The sequence below is a fragment of the Anabrus simplex genome, chromosome 3 (genome assembly GCF_040414725.1).
Source record: "Anabrus simplex isolate iqAnaSimp1 chromosome 3, ASM4041472v1, whole genome shotgun sequence".
Lineage (NCBI taxonomy): Eukaryota > Metazoa > Arthropoda > Insecta > Orthoptera > Tettigoniidae > Anabrus > Anabrus simplex.
This window is the reverse complement of record NC_090267.1, coordinates 295,279,064-295,302,024: the sequence shown is the minus strand read 5'-3', so window position 1 is coordinate 295,302,024 and position 22,961 is coordinate 295,279,064. Positions and strand designations below refer to the sequence as shown.

The window sequence follows — 22,961 nt, the reverse complement described above, 5'->3', positions numbered from 1 at the left end:
GCTAGTGCAATACCCATGGAAAATTTTGTGAAGTCCATAACAGACCACTATCTGATCTGTAGTGAACTATCTCTAGGCCTAGGATAAAGTGAAATCTGTCTGCAAATGAATAAGGGTAGAAAATCTCTAGGATGAGGAAATTAGACAGAAGTACATGGATATGATTGGTGAGAATATATATATATATAGGATATAGAAAGGGAATGGGTGGCATACAGCGACGCTGTAGTAGAAATGGCAAGGGAATGCCTAGGAACAACTGTGCGTAAAGATGGGAAAAAGCTAACATCTTGGTGGAATGATGAAGTGAGAGCAGCTTGTAAACGTAAAAAGAAGGTTTATGAGAAATGACTCCAAACAAGGGCCGATGCAGACAGAGAATTGTACGTAGATGAAAGAAACAGAGCGAAATAAATAGTTGTTGAATCTAAAAAGAAATCATGGGAAGATTTTGGTAATAACCTGGATAGGCTAGGTAAAGCAGTAGGGAAAACTTTCTGGACAATAATAAAGAATCTTGGGAGGGGAGGGAAAAAGAAAATGAACAGTGTTTCGGGTAATTCAGGTAAACTAATAATAGATTCCAGGAAATCACCGGACAGGTGGAGGGAATATTTTGAAAATCTTCTCAATGTAAAAAGAAATCTTCCTGGTGACGTTGCGAACAGCCAAGCTCGTGGGGAGGAGGAAAATGATGTTGGTGAAATGATGCTTGAGGAAGTGGAAAGGATGGTAAATAAACTCCATTGTCATACAGAAGCAGGAACAGATGAAATTAGACCTGAAATGGTGAAGTATAGTGGGAAGGCAGGGATGAAATGGCTTCATAGAGTAGTAAGATTAGCATGGAGTGTTGAAAAGATACCTTCAGATTCGACAAAAGCAGTAATTGCACCTTCTATAAGCAAGGGAACAGGAAGGATTGCAACACATCGAGGTATCTCATTGATTAGTATACCAGGTGAAGTATTAACTGGCATCTTGGAAGGGAGGGTGCGATCAGTGGTTGAGAGAAAGTTGGATGAAAACCAGCGTGGTTTCAGACCACAGAGGGGCTGTCAGGATCAATTTTCAGTATGCGCCATGTAATTGAAAAACGCTACGAGAGGATAGACAGTTGTGTTTATGTTTTGTAGATCTAGAGAAAGCATATGACAGGGTACTAAGGGAAAATATGTTCACCATACTGGGGGACTATGGAATTAAAGGTAGATTATCAAAATAAATCAAAGGCATTTATGTTGTCAATTACGCTTCAGAGAGATTTGATGGTAGAATGAGTTCTTGGTTTGGGGTACCGTAAAGTGGGGTAACTTTGCCCACTGACGAATAGCAACACTTATTTTCTCCTGCCTCCTATACTGAGAAAGATGAACCACTTGCAACAACTAAAATGTACAAACAATAGAATGCTCTATCAAAACTTGGCAGTCAAAAGAACATTGGCGGGCTCATTGTTGAGTCAATCACTTTTTTCGCAGCCCCGACTATTGTCTTGTCTGGTAACAGCAGAAAACAAACTGTTCTCTATCCCCAGCATTCGATTCTCCATTCCAGTGGTTTACGGGGTCAAAATGTAAGTACGTCTGGTAACTGATCAACACAAGTTGATGCATTTTATTCAAATATGTTTTTCAGGGTATATTTTTTTTTGATAAATGTAGTCCTCTTCTGGGGTAACTTGGGCCATGCCAAGAACATACAGAAAAACACTACGCGGCCGCGGGTATTCTAATTACAATCCTGTTTATTTCAAGAACGCTTTAAAAGAGAATAATAAAGGCATAATAAGGCACAATAACAATAAACAGGGAAGTTTATACCAACAGGGAGGGGAAAGACAGTTCCCATTGTCAATGATAAATAGACGGATATCAGTTGACATGGACGATACACATTGAAGAACTTGATTGATGGCCCAGATATTTTCTAATTTAGAAGACAGTGTACTATGAGGACAGTCTATAAGATTGCTTCTTTTCTGCCTCTTTTTCTCACCATACAATTGGGCTTTATGATTTTCATACCTTTTATTTACTATCTTTAGTACCATTACAAATATCTTTGCAATGCAACGTGTAATTTGTAATATCATACAATGCTTGTACGCTCAGAATAAATAAAATAGTTTCTTCTTTGGGGAAAATGTGAATTTCACGACTATAAATCTGTTTCACCACAAATCGTTTTAATTTGTTTGCGACTGTTGATACTGAGCGTTCTACAGGTTTTTAAAAAACATTCACAGTGGGCGAAGTAACACTACATCGAAGAAAACTTTGTTTCTTGAGTTGCTTTTATTGCGGCCGAAGTTACCCCAAAACGTGGGGTAACTCCAGCCACTCTTTCGATGATCATAATTCATTACTGAATAATAATTACAATCATGTTCATATTTAAAAATGAATTTATATCAATTTTTTCAGAAAATGACAGGGAATATTTAACATTTTAATTTTAAAAACATATGAAAAAGTGGCCGAAGTTACCCCGTTTTTACGGTACTTACAGGGGTTAGACAAGGCTGTAATTTTTCACCTTTGCTGTTCGTAGTTTAGATGGATCATTTGCTGAAAGGTATAAAGTGGCAGGGAGGGATTCAGTTAGGCGGAAATGTAGTAAGCAGTCTGGCTTATGCAGATGACTTGGTCTTAATGGCAGATTGTGCCGAAAGCCTGCAGTCTAATATCTTGGAACTTGAAAATAGGTGCAATGAGTATGGTATGAAAATTAGCCTTTCGAAGACTAAACTGATGTCAGTAGGTAAGAAATTCAACAGAACTGAATGTCAGATTGGTGATACAAAGCTGGAACAGGTAGATTTCAGGTATTTAGGTTGTGTGTTCTCCCAGGATGGTAATATATTAAGTGAGATTTAATCAAGTGTAGTAAAGCTAATGCAGTGAGCTCACAGTAGCGATCAACAGTAAGAAGGAAGTCAGCTCCCGGACAAAAACTATCTTTACATCGGTCTGTATTCAGATCAACTTTGCTTTACGGGAGTGAAAGCTGGGTGGACTCGGGATATGTTAATCATAAGTTAGAAGTAACAGACAAGAAAGTAGCAAGAATGATTGCTGGTACAAACAGGTGTGAACAATGGCAAGAGGGTACTTGGAATGAGGAGATAAAGGCTAAGTTAGGAATGAACTCGACTGATGAAGCTGTATGCATAAACCGGCTTCAGTGTTGGGGTCATGTGAGGCGAATGGAGGAGGATAGGTTACCTAGGAGAATAATGGACTCTGTTACGGAGGGTAAGAGAAGTAGAGGGAGACCAAGACGACGACGGTTAGACTAGTTTCTAACGATTTAAAGATAAGAGGTATAGAACTAAATGAGGCCACAGCACTAGTTGCAAACAGAGGATTGTGGCGACATTTAGTAAATTCACAGAGTCTTGCATACTGAATGCTGAAAGGCATAACGGTCAATAATGTACTGTACCAGGAAGGCCTAGGTCCTAGCACATATAAATTAAAAACTTTATTTCCAGCATACAATTCCATTCCGATACGTGAGCAGCTGTGTGAAAAAATGTTCTAGTACCTACCACACTTCACGAGCAAGTCAAGCAAGGTCAAGTGACGTCACCGCCGCTTACAGCTTACTTCCCCCACAGATATTTCTAGACGCTTTTTCATTTATTTTTTAATGCCTGGACCGATTAAAATGAGACCAACGCTAAATTATAGCTAACATTATGGAAGTAATGCCCTGCAAATTTCAAGTCAATCCATCCAGTAGTTTTCGAAATATAACTATTTAAAGTTTGGGGAAGAATGAACACCCCTTCTTCAGCTGATTCATAGCGCCGCCGCCCACCTGGCGTGTATATATATATGCCACTGGGCCAAAGCCAGGGAGAGAGCAGTCTGACCCGTGTGGCGAGTACAGTCTGTCAGTGCAGTCTCGTCAGTGAAGAAAGTATGCTCCGTCGCGATTCGTAAGGACGTGGTTAGGGCCATGATCGAATGCCGTTGAACTAGTACCGTACGTGAAGTTCCAATACGCCGCGATGACGGTAAAATTCTAGACGTTTCCGTAATATAACATTTGTGAAATTATTAACTGAATAAGGCCATAATTTGGAGTGAGAATTCAAGTATCTGAGATTTTACGGACTGGTGCACTTCACTAATTTCGTGTAATTGTGAACCATGACGATATCTTAAATTATCGCGTGTGGCAAAACGGAAATAATAATTTACGACAATTTTAACCATTCTAGGACATATTCTTTTAAGACAGTATAACAGTGAACTGTGTGTAACCTTATTTTCTATACATTTGTTCCATAACAGGACAAGACTTTGCTATTTTTCCCAGTGAACTTTCTCGATCTTTTGATCAACACTATAATAAACTCAGAGAACATTAAGAACTTTTTATAGTTATATTAAATAATTCAGACTAGTGTTATATAAACATGACCATAAAATCACCTTAATCTGCCAACAACAATTGTTCAGAGACTGTGATAAAAACTATTGCAAATTACATTTTCAAGTGTCTGAACTGTGCTTATTACTTCGCAATCATAATTTCAGACGTAATCAGTGACGATTATGAACTGTGTTTTGTGCCACAAGGACTGTAAATATTAATTTAATATCGTAAAATTAGAGTTAAAACAGAACTGTGTATCATGACAGTGAGTGGTAATAATCTCCGTGATTGTGTATGTATGTTGGGTAATCAGCCCGAAGGCTGGTTTGATCCTCTGCAGCTTCGCCAACAGCTGTCATAAATAGCCTAGGCGTCACTGAAGAGGCGTACTAGGGAAACGAGGAGTGAGGTATTTTCCCGCTGCTTTCCTCACCGAGCCAGCAGTTGCTCTTACATATCAGTCTGCCAAGCCCACTGAAATGTATGCACCAACTGACCCTATGAGCGATATTTTCACACCATTCATATAACAGGGACTGGCTGCATAAGGAATGGTATTTCTAGCATCACTCATACCTCAGTCACTTTCATATCGTCAAAGCCAAGGATGAGACTGTGACAGGTCAATGAAAGTAACAAAAATTTGATATAGCCCATAGCAGAAGACATAGTGCACTGTAAACACTACATCTCGCCAGCAAAGGCATCTCCGTGATTACTGAATTAAATAGTGCCAATTGAACTTTCTGTGTGCTAATATCACCTCCAAGAGTGAAGGAAACCTTGGCGAAATACTATATCCTGCTACATCGGACATCATTTCTTCATCTATGGTACCCAACGAGGGACGACGATGTGGTCTCTTCACGGAACATCGCCGAGTTCGAGTCTTCTTCCGCACTCCGCGGAATGTTCCAGACGCCGAGTCTTCAACTTCAGCAGTCGTAAGCAGATATTTCTGTTCTGAGTGAGTAATTACAAACTGACTGACTTTTACCAAACTGTTAATACAATACAGTGATATTATCAGTGCTTCGTGTGAACAGTATTTCATAATTTTCTCGTCGTATCAAAGAAGTTCACATTCTGTGACAAATTTATTTCAAAGTTAACAAGTAATTCAAGTTCACATTACTTAGATAAACTTTAGGGTTTTCAAGTGTTTTATTATGATTTCTTACAATCCAAACTGAGAGACACTCCACAAGAGTTTAAATATTTTACTCAACTTTTTCATGATAAATATGTGTGTTCATTTTTGTGTGATTTAAAAACTTAGAGAGGCTCTAGGTGCAAAATTGATATCTTATGTTCTTACGAGATTTAGAAAGACTGTAGGATATTAATGTCCCATGAAGGAGTGATATTTATTTTCAAACTGACTTCAAGAAGGTCACGATATATAAATCTTTGATTTTGACAAATATTGATGATAGATTTGAGTTCTACAGTAAGATTGCAGGGTGATCTATCTTTTGATATTATTAATAAATTTTATAGAAAAAGATATAACCATCTATTATTCGCCCTGCGATTCTATCCTTCTCTGTATCTGCTCCAAAAACACCGCACACTACCTGAGATCCTTCTCATGCCCAAAACCCACTATCATTTCCTGGTACAGTATGTATGTATTCATAACATTTAGTCTTCCCCCTCCAGAATTATGGGCCAACAACTATGTACATAGAGTTATCAAAAATAGTTTTTTCAATTGCCTATGAGATAAGAATTTGACATTTCATCTTACAGTCAATACAACTAGGTACAGTAGAACCTCGATGCATCGTCCCAGGAACTGTTGTTTTCCCATATTCGTTTGTCAATTTGTTTGGTCCCAAACATTTTCCATATAAACCTATGTTAAATTTCGCCGCATCTAACGTTCCTCGAATTACTGTTTTATCGCATCGATCATAAAAAAAATATTTGTCCTCTCCCACAATTTTCCCATGTGGATCGATTGTACGTAAGAAAAATATACGCAAAAGTTCTTTGAATTTAGTGAGACACCTTATAATAGCGGCAACCTGTTACGTGAAAATGTACGAGTGATTCAGAGTTGCTAGCCTTGAGCAACGATCTTGTAGGCTGGAGTGCTGCATGCTGGCTATTCACGTGCAACCTCACTTCGAGCCTCCTGGCGCCAACGCTTCTCCTCAACCCACTACCTGTCGCCTACAAGTATTTTTATTTACAAGAATTAAAACGGAGGCACTGTAAATCTCAAATTTGCCACCATTTTCTGTGTTGCTATTGGCCAGCCAGGGCTGCCACCTTTGTTGAAAATTATAAAATCATGCAGTTTAAAATAAGTCACAGCGTGCGCCAGGTATGTAACTTTGTTGGCCCTTGCCCATCTGTCAACTTACAAGCCGGACCTAACCAAGCCAGATGAAAAATCTTTTCACTAGCCTGGTCTCGAAAGTAAGTTGGCAGCCTCGCATAGCCCGCTGTGACATCGTTCAAGACACGCCATGTTGAATTTCTAACCTCTGTGAGATTGTCCGAGCCGCATCATGTGGCATCCCTGGTGGGATCTGTAACCTATCGTTCACGAAGGGTCTATGGAATCTTTACCAAATTACAGTTTTTTGCTGTGATATCCACGTATATAATTTGCAATAAGAGAACTGACCTTAAAGGTTTTCAATTATTATGAGATTTAAAGAGACGTGAAATGAAACGGCGGGATAGTCATGCTTTTTTATTTTCATCCCGTATATCATGGTTGCAATATGTTGTTACCATTATGTATATATAGTATGAGCATGTCCGGTCCCATGGCTAAATGACTAGCATGTATTGGACTTTGGTTCAAGGGGTCTCGATCGGGTCGGGGATTTTAACTTTCCTTAGTTAATTCCGACGGTTCGGGGGCTGTGTGTGTGCGCCAACTTATGCATTAGGATTTATCTTAGGTAGGGTCGCATTTTCATTACCGCGTAGACTGCCTATCATGCGAGAACTTGAAAGACCTGCATCGGCTTCGGAGACCACACGCCTTTGTTGTTGTTGTTCTATTATTATATTTACATGACGAAAAATGCCCACGCACAATACACGTATTTTATTATTTTTGCTTTCCCCCTATTTTTTATGTCACCCAAATTTATCGTTTTCCTGCATCCATCGTCAATTTCCTCACCCCCCCCCCCCGAAAAACGATGCATCAAGGTTTTACTGTATTTGTCACACCCGTAACAGTGGAATGACCAATACACGCAAATTTTAAAACACATGTATTTCCACTAAATATGGCGTGGCACTTCACAGTAGAAAAGTGGAGGTGGAGTTCTGGCCTCTTCCAGCCGATGGTAAATGGCATACCAGATAGTCTCCTGGATACAAGAGGGTTAATTTGACATGCCTAGATACTGAGAAAATAATTAGGATTCAGAGGAAACTTCTGGCAACCTTCATATGATCTGTAAGAGTTTAACATGTCTCAATATTCTCAGGAAATCGACACTGCACTGTTTGTTTTAAATTTCTATAACTGTAGGCCTAATTAGCTTATACATGGCAAGTACCTAAAAAGTAATGTACATACAAAATGCTCACCTAAGGCAGTCTGATCTAGGAGAGATTTATCAGATCCTAGATCTAAATCCATCATTTCATCCTTTGCTTCCACCTTTGGCTGGAAATCTTTGCGGTCCACACCAATAGACAACTGAAGGGAACTGTCATCTATAACTTCCTTTTTGACTTCACTGGCAGGCATTGGATGAATTGGACTGATTTGGGATACAGGCACTTCTCGCTTTATGGTAGTCTGAGGTGAAGTCAGCGGTGAAGGTGTATGTTGATTTGAATCAGCACCACTTCCAAAAGAGCGTGGTGTAGCCGGTGTAGGTGGTGACAAGAGCTCTTCTCTGCTGGGTGTACGATTTGGAGTTACTATTCGCCTCTCAAGGACTTGAGAGCTTTGTTGCAGTTGCTGTTGAAAGTGCAGTTGCTGTTGTTGAAACTGCAGATGCTGAGAATGAGATGAAGGGATTGACTGCTGTGATGGTCTACTCACTATTGGCATGTCCCTTTGAACAGGTTGAGTGGCTCGCACTGGTACTTGCTTCATACCTTGTGGTTGAGAACTCTCATTTGACAGAAGAGGTGGTAGAAGAGAAGATGGTGTTGGTGGTACTGGTCGCGCTAACTGAGCTTCAAGTGAAGGTACCTCGGGCAAACTTGAGCCCCCATGATGCTGACTTGTTTCTTGAGCACATGCAGTATTCTGAAGTAACTGTTTCAGAAGAACATTTTGAGATTCTTCCATTCTGTGACCAACACTGTGTGTTATTGATGAGGTAGCAAATTTGCAGCTGCTGGTTACAGGTGGATTTTCTGATTTTGGAACTACCAAAGGCTGTGATAAAGAAGACAAAAGGGGCATATTCAACTGCTGTTGATCTACACAGCTGTTGTCAATGATCTCTTTCTTTACATTTGAAATTCCTTCCATAGGACAAGATTTTGGAATTTCTTCTTGCTTTACTTGACTCAGATCAAACTTTTGTTCCATACGGTACATCCTATCACTACTTATTTGACTAGAAAGATTCTGATTCTCTGAAGACTCAGGCTGATATTCAGATGAAATCTGTTGATGTGATGAAGCAGCTGTAGAGGTTTCAACAGTTGTTAAAACATTGTAACTATAAGTAGATGAGGGTACATGAGATTTTAATGGGACATTCTGATTTGCAATAGAAGACATAACAACAGTGGGTGTAGATTTGCTAAACCCTCCAAATGTAAAAGAAGGCGAAGATGACGACAATGGAAGTTGTGGACTGGGAGAATTTGAAATATTTAAAACTTGAGATGTACCTGAAGATTGAGGAACTGATAGATGTGCCTGAGTCAAAGTAGAAGCAAGGACACTATTAGCAGCATTTATAGCCGATAGTGGAACATTGTTGCTGGTGGTGTTGGTGGAACTGTATGGCAGAGATAAGTGCTGAATAGATGTTGGGGCAGAAGTAGATGTAGCCAAGGTTTGTTGTGACATTATAACATTAACATTCCCTTGCACTGAAGCTGACGACGGTATGGGATTGCGTCCAACCGCCTGCACTGACTGCACTGGAGAAGGTGTCGAAAGTGTTCTTATCACAGCAGCTGGTTTGTTCATCATCCCAGAAGAACTCTGTGGAACAGTGCTTGTCCTCTGCAAGGCATAGACAGTTTCAGTAGTTTGTCGGACACTTGCCGAAGTAGATAGGTTTATTGCAGATGGACTCGAAGGTAAGTTTGGTGAACCATGGTTACTGGTCACACCAGATGACACACCAGACAATGATAGCACAGTAGAAGGGGGTGTCGCTGATACCTCTTTGGGTAAGGTGACCATGTAATTCATACTGGGGACAACAGCACGTGTTGTCATCAGAGTGAGGCGACTCTCTAACATCGACTGGCCAGACCCTCTGATGTGCTGTGCATGAGATGGTGTTACAGTAACACCACAAGTTCGTATTACATGAGATGAATCTCCAGTTCTGTCCGAGGATAGAGGCATTATATTCTGCTCAAGTAATTCTGCAAGACTTGAAGGTATCTTGGATGCATCTACATCCAATGATCCCTTTGCAGCAGACTCTTGATTGTCAGGGACCTTTCCCCTCTGTGACATTTGTAATACAGCAGATAGAACATCCGTTCGAGGACTCCTTTCTAGAATTAAGGATTTAGATTTGTCTCCTGCATCACCATCGGTTTTCCACAATTCTTTAGAAACTGGAGCAATTTTGGAGGTCTGCGTAACAGAAGTGGAGCCAATTATACTCTGAATACTGCTTACAGATGACATAGAGCTGAAAGAATCTTCTCGACCTCTGGACTGAGCTGTTGACAATTCAGGCAGTAACTCTGAGTTTGATGAAACTTCTTTGTTCATGACACTTCTAATAACCTGTGATATATGAGATGATGATGGTGATGTGTTGAGTCTTAAGTCACTTGCATCCTGGGGATGGTGATTAGAAGGTTCGTGTGAAGATACTCGTGGAAACCATGAGGATTTTTCCACAGTTGCAAAAACACTTGGCCTTGAATCTTGGAAAATTTGAGATGATTTTAACTGACTGTCACTCTCATGACTCACTGAGGAATGGATTATTTTAAAAAGGCAATCTTTAGATACTGATATATGTTCTGAACTTTTAGTCAGTGGCTCCAGAACACTTGGTCTTTGTATCTGTGATGTATTTAAAATGTTTTTCTCTTCCTCTGATTGATTTAGGTCATGTTCTTGAGCAACTGATGATATTACTTTTAAAGAACCTTCAGCAAGTAATTCCTCAGTTACTTGAGATTGGGGGAGAATTGGAAGTTCTACTTTTGACAGTGGTTTAATGCATGATCTAGAAGTTACTGCCTGCATTCCTGGCTGAAAATTTGTAATAACAGGCTGTGGAGATGGTACTACTGCAGATCTAGTTAGCTGGTTCACAGTTACATTAGGAGGAGTTATAACTTCTGAAGAGGTCAATGTGGACACTAATCTCGGAGCACTTGCTATTACACTGACACCCGATGCTGGCACAGTTGTTACACTATTTGATGTAAAGGCACCGAAGACAACATGCTGGCTCAGAGCTGTGGGAGGACATGGTAAGCGGGCTGTGTTAACGGCATCAGCAATACGAGCTGTGTTTACAGCATCGGCAACCAAGTTAGTAACATTAGTAGTCAGTTGAGCTCTAGCGCCTTGATTACCTGGTGCCAGCACAGTTGAGGCTATTGCTGTGTTTATCAGGGACATGGTTGAAGGCAGTCCTCTAATTCTTGAAGGTATAATATTTTCTGTTGTAGCTGGTCTAGAATTTATCACTGTCAGTAATCCGTTTTCTACCTGAGATCTTGTACTAGAAAGAGGCATAGTTGAAGATATGGCTGAATTAATCACTGATGTTGTTGAAATTCCACCAGAGGACATGGATGATTGTGTATGAGAATTAAGAGTTGCATGAAAGCCAAGTTCTGGGAATGGCAAAGTAGTATTGCTTTCAGTCTGCAACTCTGCAGATCTTGGTGGTACAATGGAAGGACTACTTGTGGTAGTAACCTGAGATGTCTGCATATGGTGAGCAGATACTACACTGATATTTTTAACAGAGGACACTACTGTAGTTCCTAAGAGGGATGTAGGAGTAGTTGCACTACTAGTCATCTGGGATAGAGGCACTTCCGAAGAGGAAACATTCAGCAGAGCAGAAAGTGAATGATCTCTATTATAGCTTGCTGATGGAACAGAAAGATGAGGAAATGATGAATAAGTCACAGCAGGCCTTGTAACACCAGGGATACCAATATTGGCTTGATGAATGCTGGAAGGAGGTAGCTGAGTACTGGGCGGCATACTGAATGGAATAGGTGTTTGAGGCTTATCCGAACTTAATGTAACAACATTTGTCGCAGCTCCTGCAGTAGCACATGAGCTCATCGATAAATCCTGAGCTTCCTCTTTATATTCAGAAGAAGCATTATTGTCACTGTGAGAATGCGACTCTGATGGCATTTCATCGCTTTTCTCCTCCAATATATACGACTTTACACCTTGCATTGCATCCACATGGTTTTCTGGAGACTTCTGTGATAACATTTCTACAGTCAAGCAGTCTGCATCATCATGAGAAACATCTTCCTCCTCATCTTTTACAGTATCTGGTGTTGGCAAATACGGTTCTGGAGATGGATCTACATTCATTTCTTCCTGATCTGGCGATTCTGGAGTGTCAGTTATAGCAACTATTTTTTCATCACGTACAGGTCCTAAGCTTCTAACGATACCAATTCGCATACCTCCTTCTGATTTTGATCGACCTTCAGCTATATGTGTATGTTCTATAACAGGATCTCTATCTAAAGATTTATGCCTGAGTATATCTACAACACCAGATTTGACACATTCTACCATTTTATGAACATTACCTAAATTAGCTCCCTCTGAATCTCTTCTGTCTCTAATATCCATTACTAAATCTGTCTCTCTATCTGCCAGTGGTTCACTTTCACACTTTTCACTCTTTCCTTTATCATGACAAGCAACTTGATCACAACCATGTGAAATTTCAACAGGAAGGTTCACCATCTCAGAAATTACCACACATTCTTCCACCACTTCAGTTTCATGAGTAATAACTAAATCACTAGCACAGGTTGTTCCTGTTGACACTAGAGGTAGTTCCACTGATACTGAACTGTCCTTTTCTAGCAAAGCTTGCAAGGCACTGGTTTCTGGACAACTCACAACTAACCCACCTTTAACTCTTTCACCGTCTACAGTTTCTATACTATCTGATGATTTTTCACCTTTTACAAATGAGACTGATGATTCACATGTTGAGGGAGCAGCAGTAGCAAGCCTCTTCTCCAAATCATGTGGCGGTGATGGAGTAAGAGGAGGAGTGTGAGAATTCTCATCATCAAAGTCATTATAATCTGCACACACGAGAGATGCCACTTTACTGGAATTGTGTGTTGATCGGTTAGGTGTAATCACTCCCTTAGAAGATGGTTTACTACCTTCAGAGGACATCCCAGAATCTCGTCCACTTCCTCCACTAGTGGATTTACTTAATCCTTGCTGACGACCTCCCCGTCCAAAGCCAGAACCCATTGCCCACATAGGAGAACCACCCCTTAGTCCAAGTTTGAAATAACCAAATCTCTGGAACATCAATGGGAGAGGTAGAGGGTTCAATGGATTGTGAGGATTACCACCTCCTCCGCCATTATTACTGTTACCTCCTCCTCCTCCTCCAGTACTGCCATTACTGCTACTACCTCCTATACTATTATTATCCTGTTCCCCATGCGTTTGAGGTGTGAATGGCGTATGTGGAGTATGAGGTGTGTGTGGGGTACGTGGTGTTCCTGGGTACTCCACACTTTGTGGTCGATCTGATACAGCAGGACTGCTGCCTGCTGTTGAGTGCCGTGCAGGCATAGGAGAACTAGACGGCTGTCCAAATGGCTGCTGGTGTTGTAACATTGGACTGACAGGAGGCATGGGTGAGTTTGCTGCTATATGCTGAACCATAGGACTACGCTGTGAAAGCGGTGAGCTTGGTGGTTGATTGTTCTGCACCATGGGGCTATGAGGAGGCATGGGAGAGTCTGGGGGATGATTTTGACCATGTTGCTGTTGAGATATCTGTTGATGGACCATGGGGCTCTTTGGTGGCATTGGTGAACTTGGTGGCTGATTTAAAGATCCCTGTTGAACCACTGGGCTACGAGGTGGCATTGGAGAGTTGGGTGGTTGTTGTTGTTGTACCAACTGTTGTTGTTGCTGCATCAGATGTTGAGCAATACCCTGCTGATTATGCTGTTGTTGACTGAGGAGCTGTTGTTGGATCAACTGTTGTCGCTGTTGTTGCTGTAGCAAAACTTGTTGAGTGGCTAACTGAGGTTGACCAATACCTTGCTGCTGAGCAAGCTGTTGCTGCAAAAGCTGTTGTCTTTGCTGTAATGCTAAGTGCTGTTGCTGTTGTTGCTGTTGTCTCTGTTGAACCAGTTGTAATTGCTGCCTCTGAGTTAATACCAAACCTTCCTGTTGAGCTCCATCTTGCTGCTGCTGCTGCTGCTGCTGTTGTTGTTGTTGTTGTTGTTGAAGGAGCTGCTGCTGTTGCAATATTTGTTGCTGTCGCTGCACCATCTGCTGCTGTCCACTTTGTTGCTGCATTAATTGCTGGCGTACAATCAACTGTTGCTGTTGTTGTTGTTGTTGTTGTTGTTGGGGTGGAGGACTCCCAAGAGGTGAGGTTGCTGATGCATTAGAATACACTGTCCCAGGTCTCATACCCACCACAGACTGCTGACTGTATATCAAATTTCCTGAACTAGCAGGAGTCTGGATTGGAATTGTACGAGGTCTTTGTTGGTCACCACTTCCACCCATAATTGGACGTGTGAAGCCTCTAGCCATTCCATGGATCCTGAAATAATAATAATAATAATAATAATAATAATAATAATAATAATAATAATAATAATAATGACAAGAATAGACAAATTAAGACACTTCAAGACATACACCAGGCTACAGACCGAGATTAATAAAAGGTCTAATGGAAGGATGTTTTCCATTGAAGAAATGAAGGCAGCATCTTTCACAATGAAGAAATATTGGGCCAATAAAAAAAAACAAAAAATCCCCTATGTAATTGAATACAGTGGTCTAATACAGACCATAAAATTCAATAAATGAATAATAAATAATAACTGCACACACATTTTTCAACAGTGTTTTCAACCCTAAACATTCATATACTTAGAAAGTAAGAAAAATATTTTGTTATTCTGAAAGAACGACTTAAGCAGTCACCACAAATGATGTGATATTCTTTACAAACACGGGAAGAGGAGGATTATTCCTTACACACTGTTGTAGTTTAGACAGGTATTGACTTTTTTTTTTTTCGGTCCTAGAGGTTTAATGTCACACCAACAGACAGGTTTTCGGCAACATAAGCATGGGAAAGGGCTAGGACTGGGAAGGAAGTGGTCATGGCAATAATTACTGTGATGTCACATCATTAGCGTGTGAAAATGGGTAACTGTCCTTGTCCTTTCGTCCTAGCATATCCTCTCTGTTACTTCTCCTGCATACACTAGCCTGTCATTGAGTTTATCCTTCATGTGTGTTTCAGCCCCTTTTCTATCTTTCTGTACTGGATTCTTAAGAAATCAATAGTTTACATACCTGATTTGCTCAGCTGAGAACTGTTGCTGACCAGGCCGATGCTCCCCAGTATATGATACAGGGCTGGTAACAAGGCGGGTCATTCCCTGAGGTGTAGAAGTACCCATGCGATGCTGAGGTGACGTCATCCTAGGTGCTGCCTGGGGTGAAGTTAATCTACCACAGACCTGCTGGGGTGATGGCAAAGACCGTAGCAGCTCTTGGGATGTCCCCGGACTGAATGGGCTTTCTTCACTCTGGCAACAAATATACAGAATATTTGATATATTTATACTATCTAATTTAGTACATAATATGAAACCATATAAAATATTATCACACGAAAGAAAATGATTATGCAATTAATACTTTAATGTATAAAAGATACAGTTCAGAGCCAACATTTTCACTACTTGACAAATGACCAGTAACGTTAAAAATTAAATAATTGAAAAGGAGGTTCAACCTATTCAATACATAAAAGAAAGAAATGTAGTGATTACATTCTTATTTAATAGTAACTATAAATGGGACCGGTTTCGACCCTAGTCCAGGTCATCGTCAGCCGTAAAAACATGTAAAACAATGCATATGAAAAAGAAAAAGAAAAAGATTAAGTGAACTCTGGATCGGTATAAGATGAAGCATAAATTAACGATGGGGGTAGAAATTGTGAGTCACTTAAAAGAAAACAGTACGTAATATTAAGAATAGTAGTATGGCACACGCAATGATAGGCGAAGTCTCACAATGTTTATGAATATTAGAGAACGGTCAAATGGGTCAGTTTCCACATTCTGTCAGGCACAAAGTCACAACACTATCAAATAATATATGAAGATCATAAATAACTTGAAGTCGCAGACGAACAGATTTGTAGAAGCAAACCGCTAGCTCCCGGTGATCAGCGCGGCACATTCAAGGTCATGCGCTGCGGTCTCGAACGCCAAAGTAGAATGGAGAATATCCTGAAGGTCCAGTATTTGTCTCGGTTGCGGGAAGTTAAGTACGTATATATAGAAATATACAACGCAAAACAGTATAATTGAATGAGTACTTGTGCTCCTGCTAAGTTCTTGGAAAACAGTTGACTTGAAAAAACAATTGTAAAGAGAAAAAAATATAGTAAAAAGCACAATATCGGAAAACAAATGAAAACTTATATGCACAGTGCGCTATTTTTTAAATTAAAAAAATTTTAGGTCATGATTGAAGTAGTCGAAGTTGGCGCAAGACAAGAGTTAAAATTTGAAAGAGGAGAACCGAAATGAAGGTCGATGGGTTTTTTTTTTTTTTTAATAGAGAAGGTAGAATAAATTAACAGAGGAAGAGTGATAGTGAAATAAGAGAAAGAATAAAAGAAATTGAAGTTAGATGGTATTGAGGAAGGATAAGATAGGGAAATGAAGGAGGGGTAGTTTAGGGTGGGTTAGGAGGGTGGGTTATTGGAGGTAGAAAATGTGGGTGGGAACTTTGTAAGGCATGGAAAATAGAATTGGGGTTTTGGAATTTGGAATTTTTGAGAAGAAGAATTAGGAAGTCAAAAAGGATATTGGGTTTTTCAGAAATGTCGTTTAAATTGAAATTAGAACTAACAATAGAAATCTTGATATCTTACACAACTCTAAATCTCTAAATAAGTTTAATGCTTTTTCTAAATCTGGTTTATACAGATTCAAATGCAACAACTGCAATTCCTCCTACGTCGGACAAACTGGCCGCAACTTCAATATCAGGTACTCTGAACATGTCAACGCCATTAAATACAACAGATTCTCTGCTATAGGACAGCACATACAAGACTCCAAGCATAGTTTCACCAGTATTGACAATGACATGAATATACTTAAAATCATTAACAAAGGCCCCCTCTTAAACATTACTGAAGATTGCTTTATCCACCTTGACCAGTACTTCAACCCTAATTTCAAACACCAGGAATGAGTTAGATGGAAAATTTATAATGTCCAATAACGGATCAACCATATCGGGGAAAGATATTAGCAGAGTATGAGCCAGTCAGTTGAAAATCGTAAGTAATGCTGATGATCTGCTTGCAATGGCAAAAAGCTTGCAATATACTGTATAATCCCGAATACCACCCGCCACCAAATAAGACCCGTACCCTAAATTTGAGACGGCAAAATACGGATGAAAAATAAAATAACTTACAAACCTATTTAATTTTCTTCAAATATACCACAAATATAAATTCAAACAGCTTGCAATTAATAAAATCATCACAAGAATCGTAAATAAAATCGGTCCAATATTCAGATCATTCACAATTCACAGTCGTCATCTGAAGTTTGATCATAGGAACTTTTGTCGCTGGCATCTTTCCACAAATAATCGTCCTCACTACCATCCACTTAATTTGAAATTTCACATTTCTTAAAGTTTTTGGACACTAGATTGTTGTGAATGTGCGCCCATGCAGTCTTGATCCAGCTGCATATTAGTCCCAATTCAGGTCTCTTCACTCGTCCGGTTGGTGTTAACGCGTGATCGCCATCACACATCCTTTCGGTATACAACAGTTTCATTGCAGTTTTGAAAAGCCGGTTCACGCACACATCCAACGGCTGTAGAATAGAAGCGAGTCCTCCAGGAATTATCGCAAGATTGGTTTTTCCTTTCCTCATCATCTCTTTTACGGTGTCAGTTGTATGTCCTCAGTAACTGTCCAACACATGCATGTTTCGTTTTTGTAACAAAGCTCCCGGGCGACTTTGCCCAACGCACTTCACCTAGTCCCCAACTTATGCACTGTCCATCCAGCCGGACTCATGTGTTCTAACAGTAACACCGGACAGCAAGTTTCCTTTCGGAAGTGTTTTCCTTTTCAGAAACCACATACAGAGGAAGTTTGGTTCCGTTCACTAATACGCACAACATTATCGCGCATCATTGCTTTTCATTACCATCTGTTCTGATGGTTACACTTTTAGAACCCTTCGTATCCACTGTATTTTCCAACGGCATTTCAAAATAGACAGGTGTCTGGTCAGCCTGCCCAATTTGCAACAGCAAATAAGAATTTTGCTTCCTCAAATTAATAATGAGACGCTGAAAGGCCGTTAATTTTTCTTCATACGCCCTAGGGAGACGACGTGAAATAGACGTACGTCTCCGAATGCACAATCCGTATCTCCGATAAAAGTTTCGGATCCATCTGCGGCTTGCAGTGAAACCCTGTGGTTTGAGTTCTTTTGACATCTCTAGTGCTTTCAATTGACACATTTCACTAGAAACACCACATCCTAACTCACGTTTTTCTATCACAAAATAGTGGAGTCGTTCTTCAATTTTCGGAAACACTGCACTCTGCTTGCAGAATGCTCTTCGAACGCCGTTATGTTTTAGAAGTTTTCCTTCTTCTTCTTCTTCCGCCAATCACGAATACACGATTCATCAATATCGTATTTTCTGCCAACGGTACGATTTCCGTATATTTCAGCTTCGCTTACAACTATGTTTCTCACACACAGTAAATGACCGCAGACGCCGTTTTGAATCCATCACTTACTATTGAGATAGCACTTTCATGGGACAGATACTGAACTCAAATGTGAGAGAGGTAGACTTCCGTAATCAACAGTCTTGACTCTCGCTAAGTACTATATCCTGTGAGATCAGCTAATCGTGCACCCAGCATGCCAGCAACACTTGTAAAACAAATGACGATCGAGCATCCGCAGCAGCGGCTTTCATGTTTACTGCATATTTACCCATATTCTTTGATTTACCGTATTTCATTACCTTACATTTCGCATTTATATGCCACTGTAACTGTATTGAGAAAAATCAATCTTGTTTTCTAGAACATAACTAAAACACAATAAGACCTGAATGCCCGTTTACATGTAGTATATTGAGTGTAGTAACCGTATTCAAATCTATTTCAATACTCCATGTAAACGTAGTAAATATTTATGAGAATGAACGGCTTGAATACGACCCGCACCCAAGATTTAGAACCAATATGCGGGTGGTATTCGGGATTATACGGTAACCTTGGAGATTTCAGAACAAGCACCGTGTACAGATAACTCAAAGAAAAGTAGGACTCAGGATCTTACTAGGGTGGTTAATTGTAACTTTCCATTAATGGTATCCTTTTTATTTTTTCATTTTTTTACAATTTGTTTTATGTCGCACCAACACAGATAGGTCTTATGGTGACGATGGAATAGGCAAGGGATATGAGTGGGAAGGAAGCGACCATGACCTCAATTAAAGCACAGCCCTTGCATTTGCCCGGTGTGTAAATGGGAAACCATGGAAAACCATCTTCAGGGCTGCTGACAGCGGAGATCGAACCCACTATTTCCTAAATGCAAGCTGATAGCTCTGTGACCCAAATCGCACAGCCACTTGCTCGGTAAATAGTCTTCATTTCTGATAGAGATATAAGCAAAAACATAATTAGTTTTGTATTTCTTGTTGATACTAATTGTCAGAGCCCAAGAAAATGGAACACAAAATGAAAAGGGTCTCCACATTCTAGAATATGCAAAGCATATGACTTGGCTATAAATATTTTCAAGAATAAGCATCTTGCCTAATAAGTTACTAGGTGCTGTCCCCTCGTTGATTTTGCATGAGCAGGTCAGTGAACACTCTGGGTCAATTCAACATGCAATAATACCCAGTAATAGTCTGCCTTTATAGCACAATGGTTAGCATTATTAGCTGCTGTCCTCAGTGACCCAGGTTTGAACTGCAGTACTGCCAGAGATTTAAGAATGGCAGGAGGGCTGGTACATGACTAAAATGGTACATGCAGCTCAGCTCCATTATGGGTGTGCCTGAAAAGAGCTGCACAATCTTGGGATGAGGACATGAGTTTACTTTTACCCAGTAATCTTTCAGCAAGCTTGCTCAGCTGAATGCAACTGTTTGTGTTGAACTCAATTGGAATGACTCAGACAAGAAGTCAGACTGACACCAAGGTGAATCTGAAAGCACCCCCTACCCGTATCAGTAGGTTCCACCCAGTTCCTAACAAAGTAATGGAAAAATATGTACAGGAGCTTGATGGTTAGAAATAACTTTTACTATAGCCTTAATAACACATGTTATTTTTATCAGTCTAATACCGTATTTACCCGAATAATCCCCACTGATGAATAGTGCCCACACCCTCATTTTAGGAAGGCTCATTTTGAAAGAAAAAAAAATGAAAAGACTAAAATTCCTTCCATCGAAAGAGTAACGTAGGCATAAACAAACACTTCGTATCACTCCGAGGTCCATGTGGTCTTTATGCAAATATGAACATGTAAATTTACGGATATAGCTACTTTGCCTGAGATGATTAAAATACATTATCACTGCTATGAAATATATTTTCCATGAAAATGAGTAAGTAGACCTACTTAAGTGACAGGTATTTCATTAATCTGAACTTGCAATAGGCTCGATTCCCTGTAGATGGGAAGATTCGTTGTCTCTTGCATCACTAGAATCCTCTCCTAAATTACTTACAAGTTCGTCACACTCCACGTCTAAAACACTTCTCACACGAGGTCTCTTTTTACTGGACAGTAACACGACCGGTGGTGGATAATTCTTTTGGTGCAATGTAAACACTTGAAATAGACACACTGGCAATACAGTAAAACCTTGTTAATTCAAAGTCTTTGTAATACAGGAATCGGACTTCCAATTATGTGATTTCGAATTAACAGCCATCTTGTAATTCAGAAATGCCAACCCTCGCCAGTTTTCGCGGATTCTGCTTTTCCGCGTACTGCCTGCTACGTGATATTGTGGCGTTCCTTAAAACGCTGAATACAAAAGAAATAGGATTTCACACTATTTTCAAATATGAAACACACTATGGACACACCAAAGTGAGTGAAAGTGCGGAAAGCTAATCCTGCACGTTCCGGAAGATGGGTTCTATCGTGATGCGGAGAAATTTTGAATTTAAATTACTTTGTAAAATACAGTACTATATAAAAAAATGTAAAGTCAGTTTAGAATTACAAGTCTGAATTGTTTTCTATTTAAATATGACATATGGGGACAGTTTTCTTCCATATACGGTTACACAAAGCATAACTGTACACTCAGCATCGAAAACTAGGTGAGCCAGGAGCGTGTTGGCAACCTTGATGCAAATAAAACCCGCAACCATATTTCGTGCCTCAAATTTTTTTAAAAAAATATGTGGTGATTATTTGCGTAAATACGTTATTATGGGAGATATTAGCAATTTTAGATTCTCTAGTATGTTCAGGCCTTCCTCTCAAAGTCTCCTGACATCAATCAAAAAATGAGTACTTACGATTCTAATCATTGTTGCATTTAAATAACAAGTTTCATGAAATTCTATCCAGTTGTTTTCCCATAATGCTATCATCATCATCATCATCATCATCAATTCCCCTTTTCCAGTTGACACCGGGTGGAGGCAAATATGGTTCCTCTCCACTTCATCCTGACTCTCCAGCATTCTTCATACAACACTGTGTTCCAGACCAGGTTCCGTTATTCTACGCCATTCTTCAAATAGTCAATCCACTGTAATCTTGGTCTCCCTCGTCCTCTCTTCCCTGTCATCTGTCTGTTTGGTACTTGTCTTGGCAGTCATCTTCTTTCATATGTGTGATACGTTCAGACCACCTCAACTTGCTCTGTTCCAGTTTGTCATTTAGTTTTTGCACATTTAGCACTGTTTACATGTGTTCATTTGTCAATCTGTCCCTCCTTGTCTTCTGTATCATACTCCTTAGGAATTTTCATTTCAGCTGCCAGTATTCTACACCCATCTCTCTGAGTCACTGTCCAGGTTTTTGTTGCGTATGTCATCATATTAATAGTTTAATGAATTTTATCAGTTCCACCTTTTCAATACAAAGTTTTGCAAGGTGTTTACATTACAAGTTAATTTAATTTGGTACTAGTTTCGACCTAAGGTCAAGGTCATCATCAGTGATAACACAAATTACCTATACAATATATCAAATAGTCCAAAAACAATGTACAATACAAAGACATTAAAATGGACAAGTGAGAGTTAAAATAGACAGATTTTTGAATATTGTAGTGTACCATTACAAAGTTAAAACTGAATATAAAGGGTGGTCACAATGATATTAAACAATGAAATTGTGCACACAATACATTAAAATAAGGCAATTGGATGCTGCTATGGAATGTTTCTAGTTATTTGATCTTGATGCTGAAGAAAATTCTTAAAAATGTGTTGCATTCCATTACAAAGTTCTAATAGTTAGATGACGCTGTGTGGTAGCTATGACATTTAAGATTAAGTTGTGCACATAACATGATTAATGTTAAAACAAGGTACACTGATGCCTTAAAAGACTTCCAGTTGATGTTCTTAACGCTGAGGGCAAATGTTGCGCATGAAGGTCAGATTACTTCTAAGAAGCAGGTGGTAAAGATTTGCAGTTCAATGCGGAACAAGAAGTCTGACTTTGACCTTGCGCTGCGATGTGTAGAACGTGGATAGTTGTGCATGACTTACCTATGTCATTATAGGTAAGTAATATCCCTTGTGCATTACTTCTTTAGCCTTATCTGGTATACAGAAAGCAAGACTGAGATGGTTCGGACATGTAGAAAGAATGGGAAAGGAATAGGTAGCAAGAAGGTAACTGGAAAGAGAAGTTAAGGGAAGGAGAGCAGTTGGAAGACCTAGAAGGTGGATGGATCAGATTTGGAAGGACGTTAGAGAAGCTGGATTGGATGTGGCAGAAGTAATGGTGCAGGAAAAGTGGAAGGACAGAAAGGAGTGGAGGAGGCTTGTTAACCACACCCGGGCGACTGGAGTGGGACATTGATGATGATGATGATTTATTCCATATCAATCTCTGTACTAGATGGTGAAAAGCACTGCTCAGTT

At 39.8% G+C, this 22,961-nt stretch overlaps 1 protein-coding gene across 1 annotated transcript in view; it reads right to left on the bottom strand.

The window, feature by feature from the left end:
* LOC136866781 (histone-lysine N-methyltransferase 2C-like) overlaps positions 1–22,961 on the bottom strand; it is an 811,555-nt gene that overhangs the window by 160,590 nt on the left and 628,004 nt on the right. The window contains 4 exon segments of the mRNA XM_067143888.2: positions 7,954–13,149; positions 13,183–13,375; positions 13,424–14,336; positions 15,104–15,339. Coding sequence (XP_066999989.2) covers positions 7,954–13,149; positions 13,183–13,375; positions 13,424–14,336; positions 15,104–15,339 — 6,538 coding nt within the window.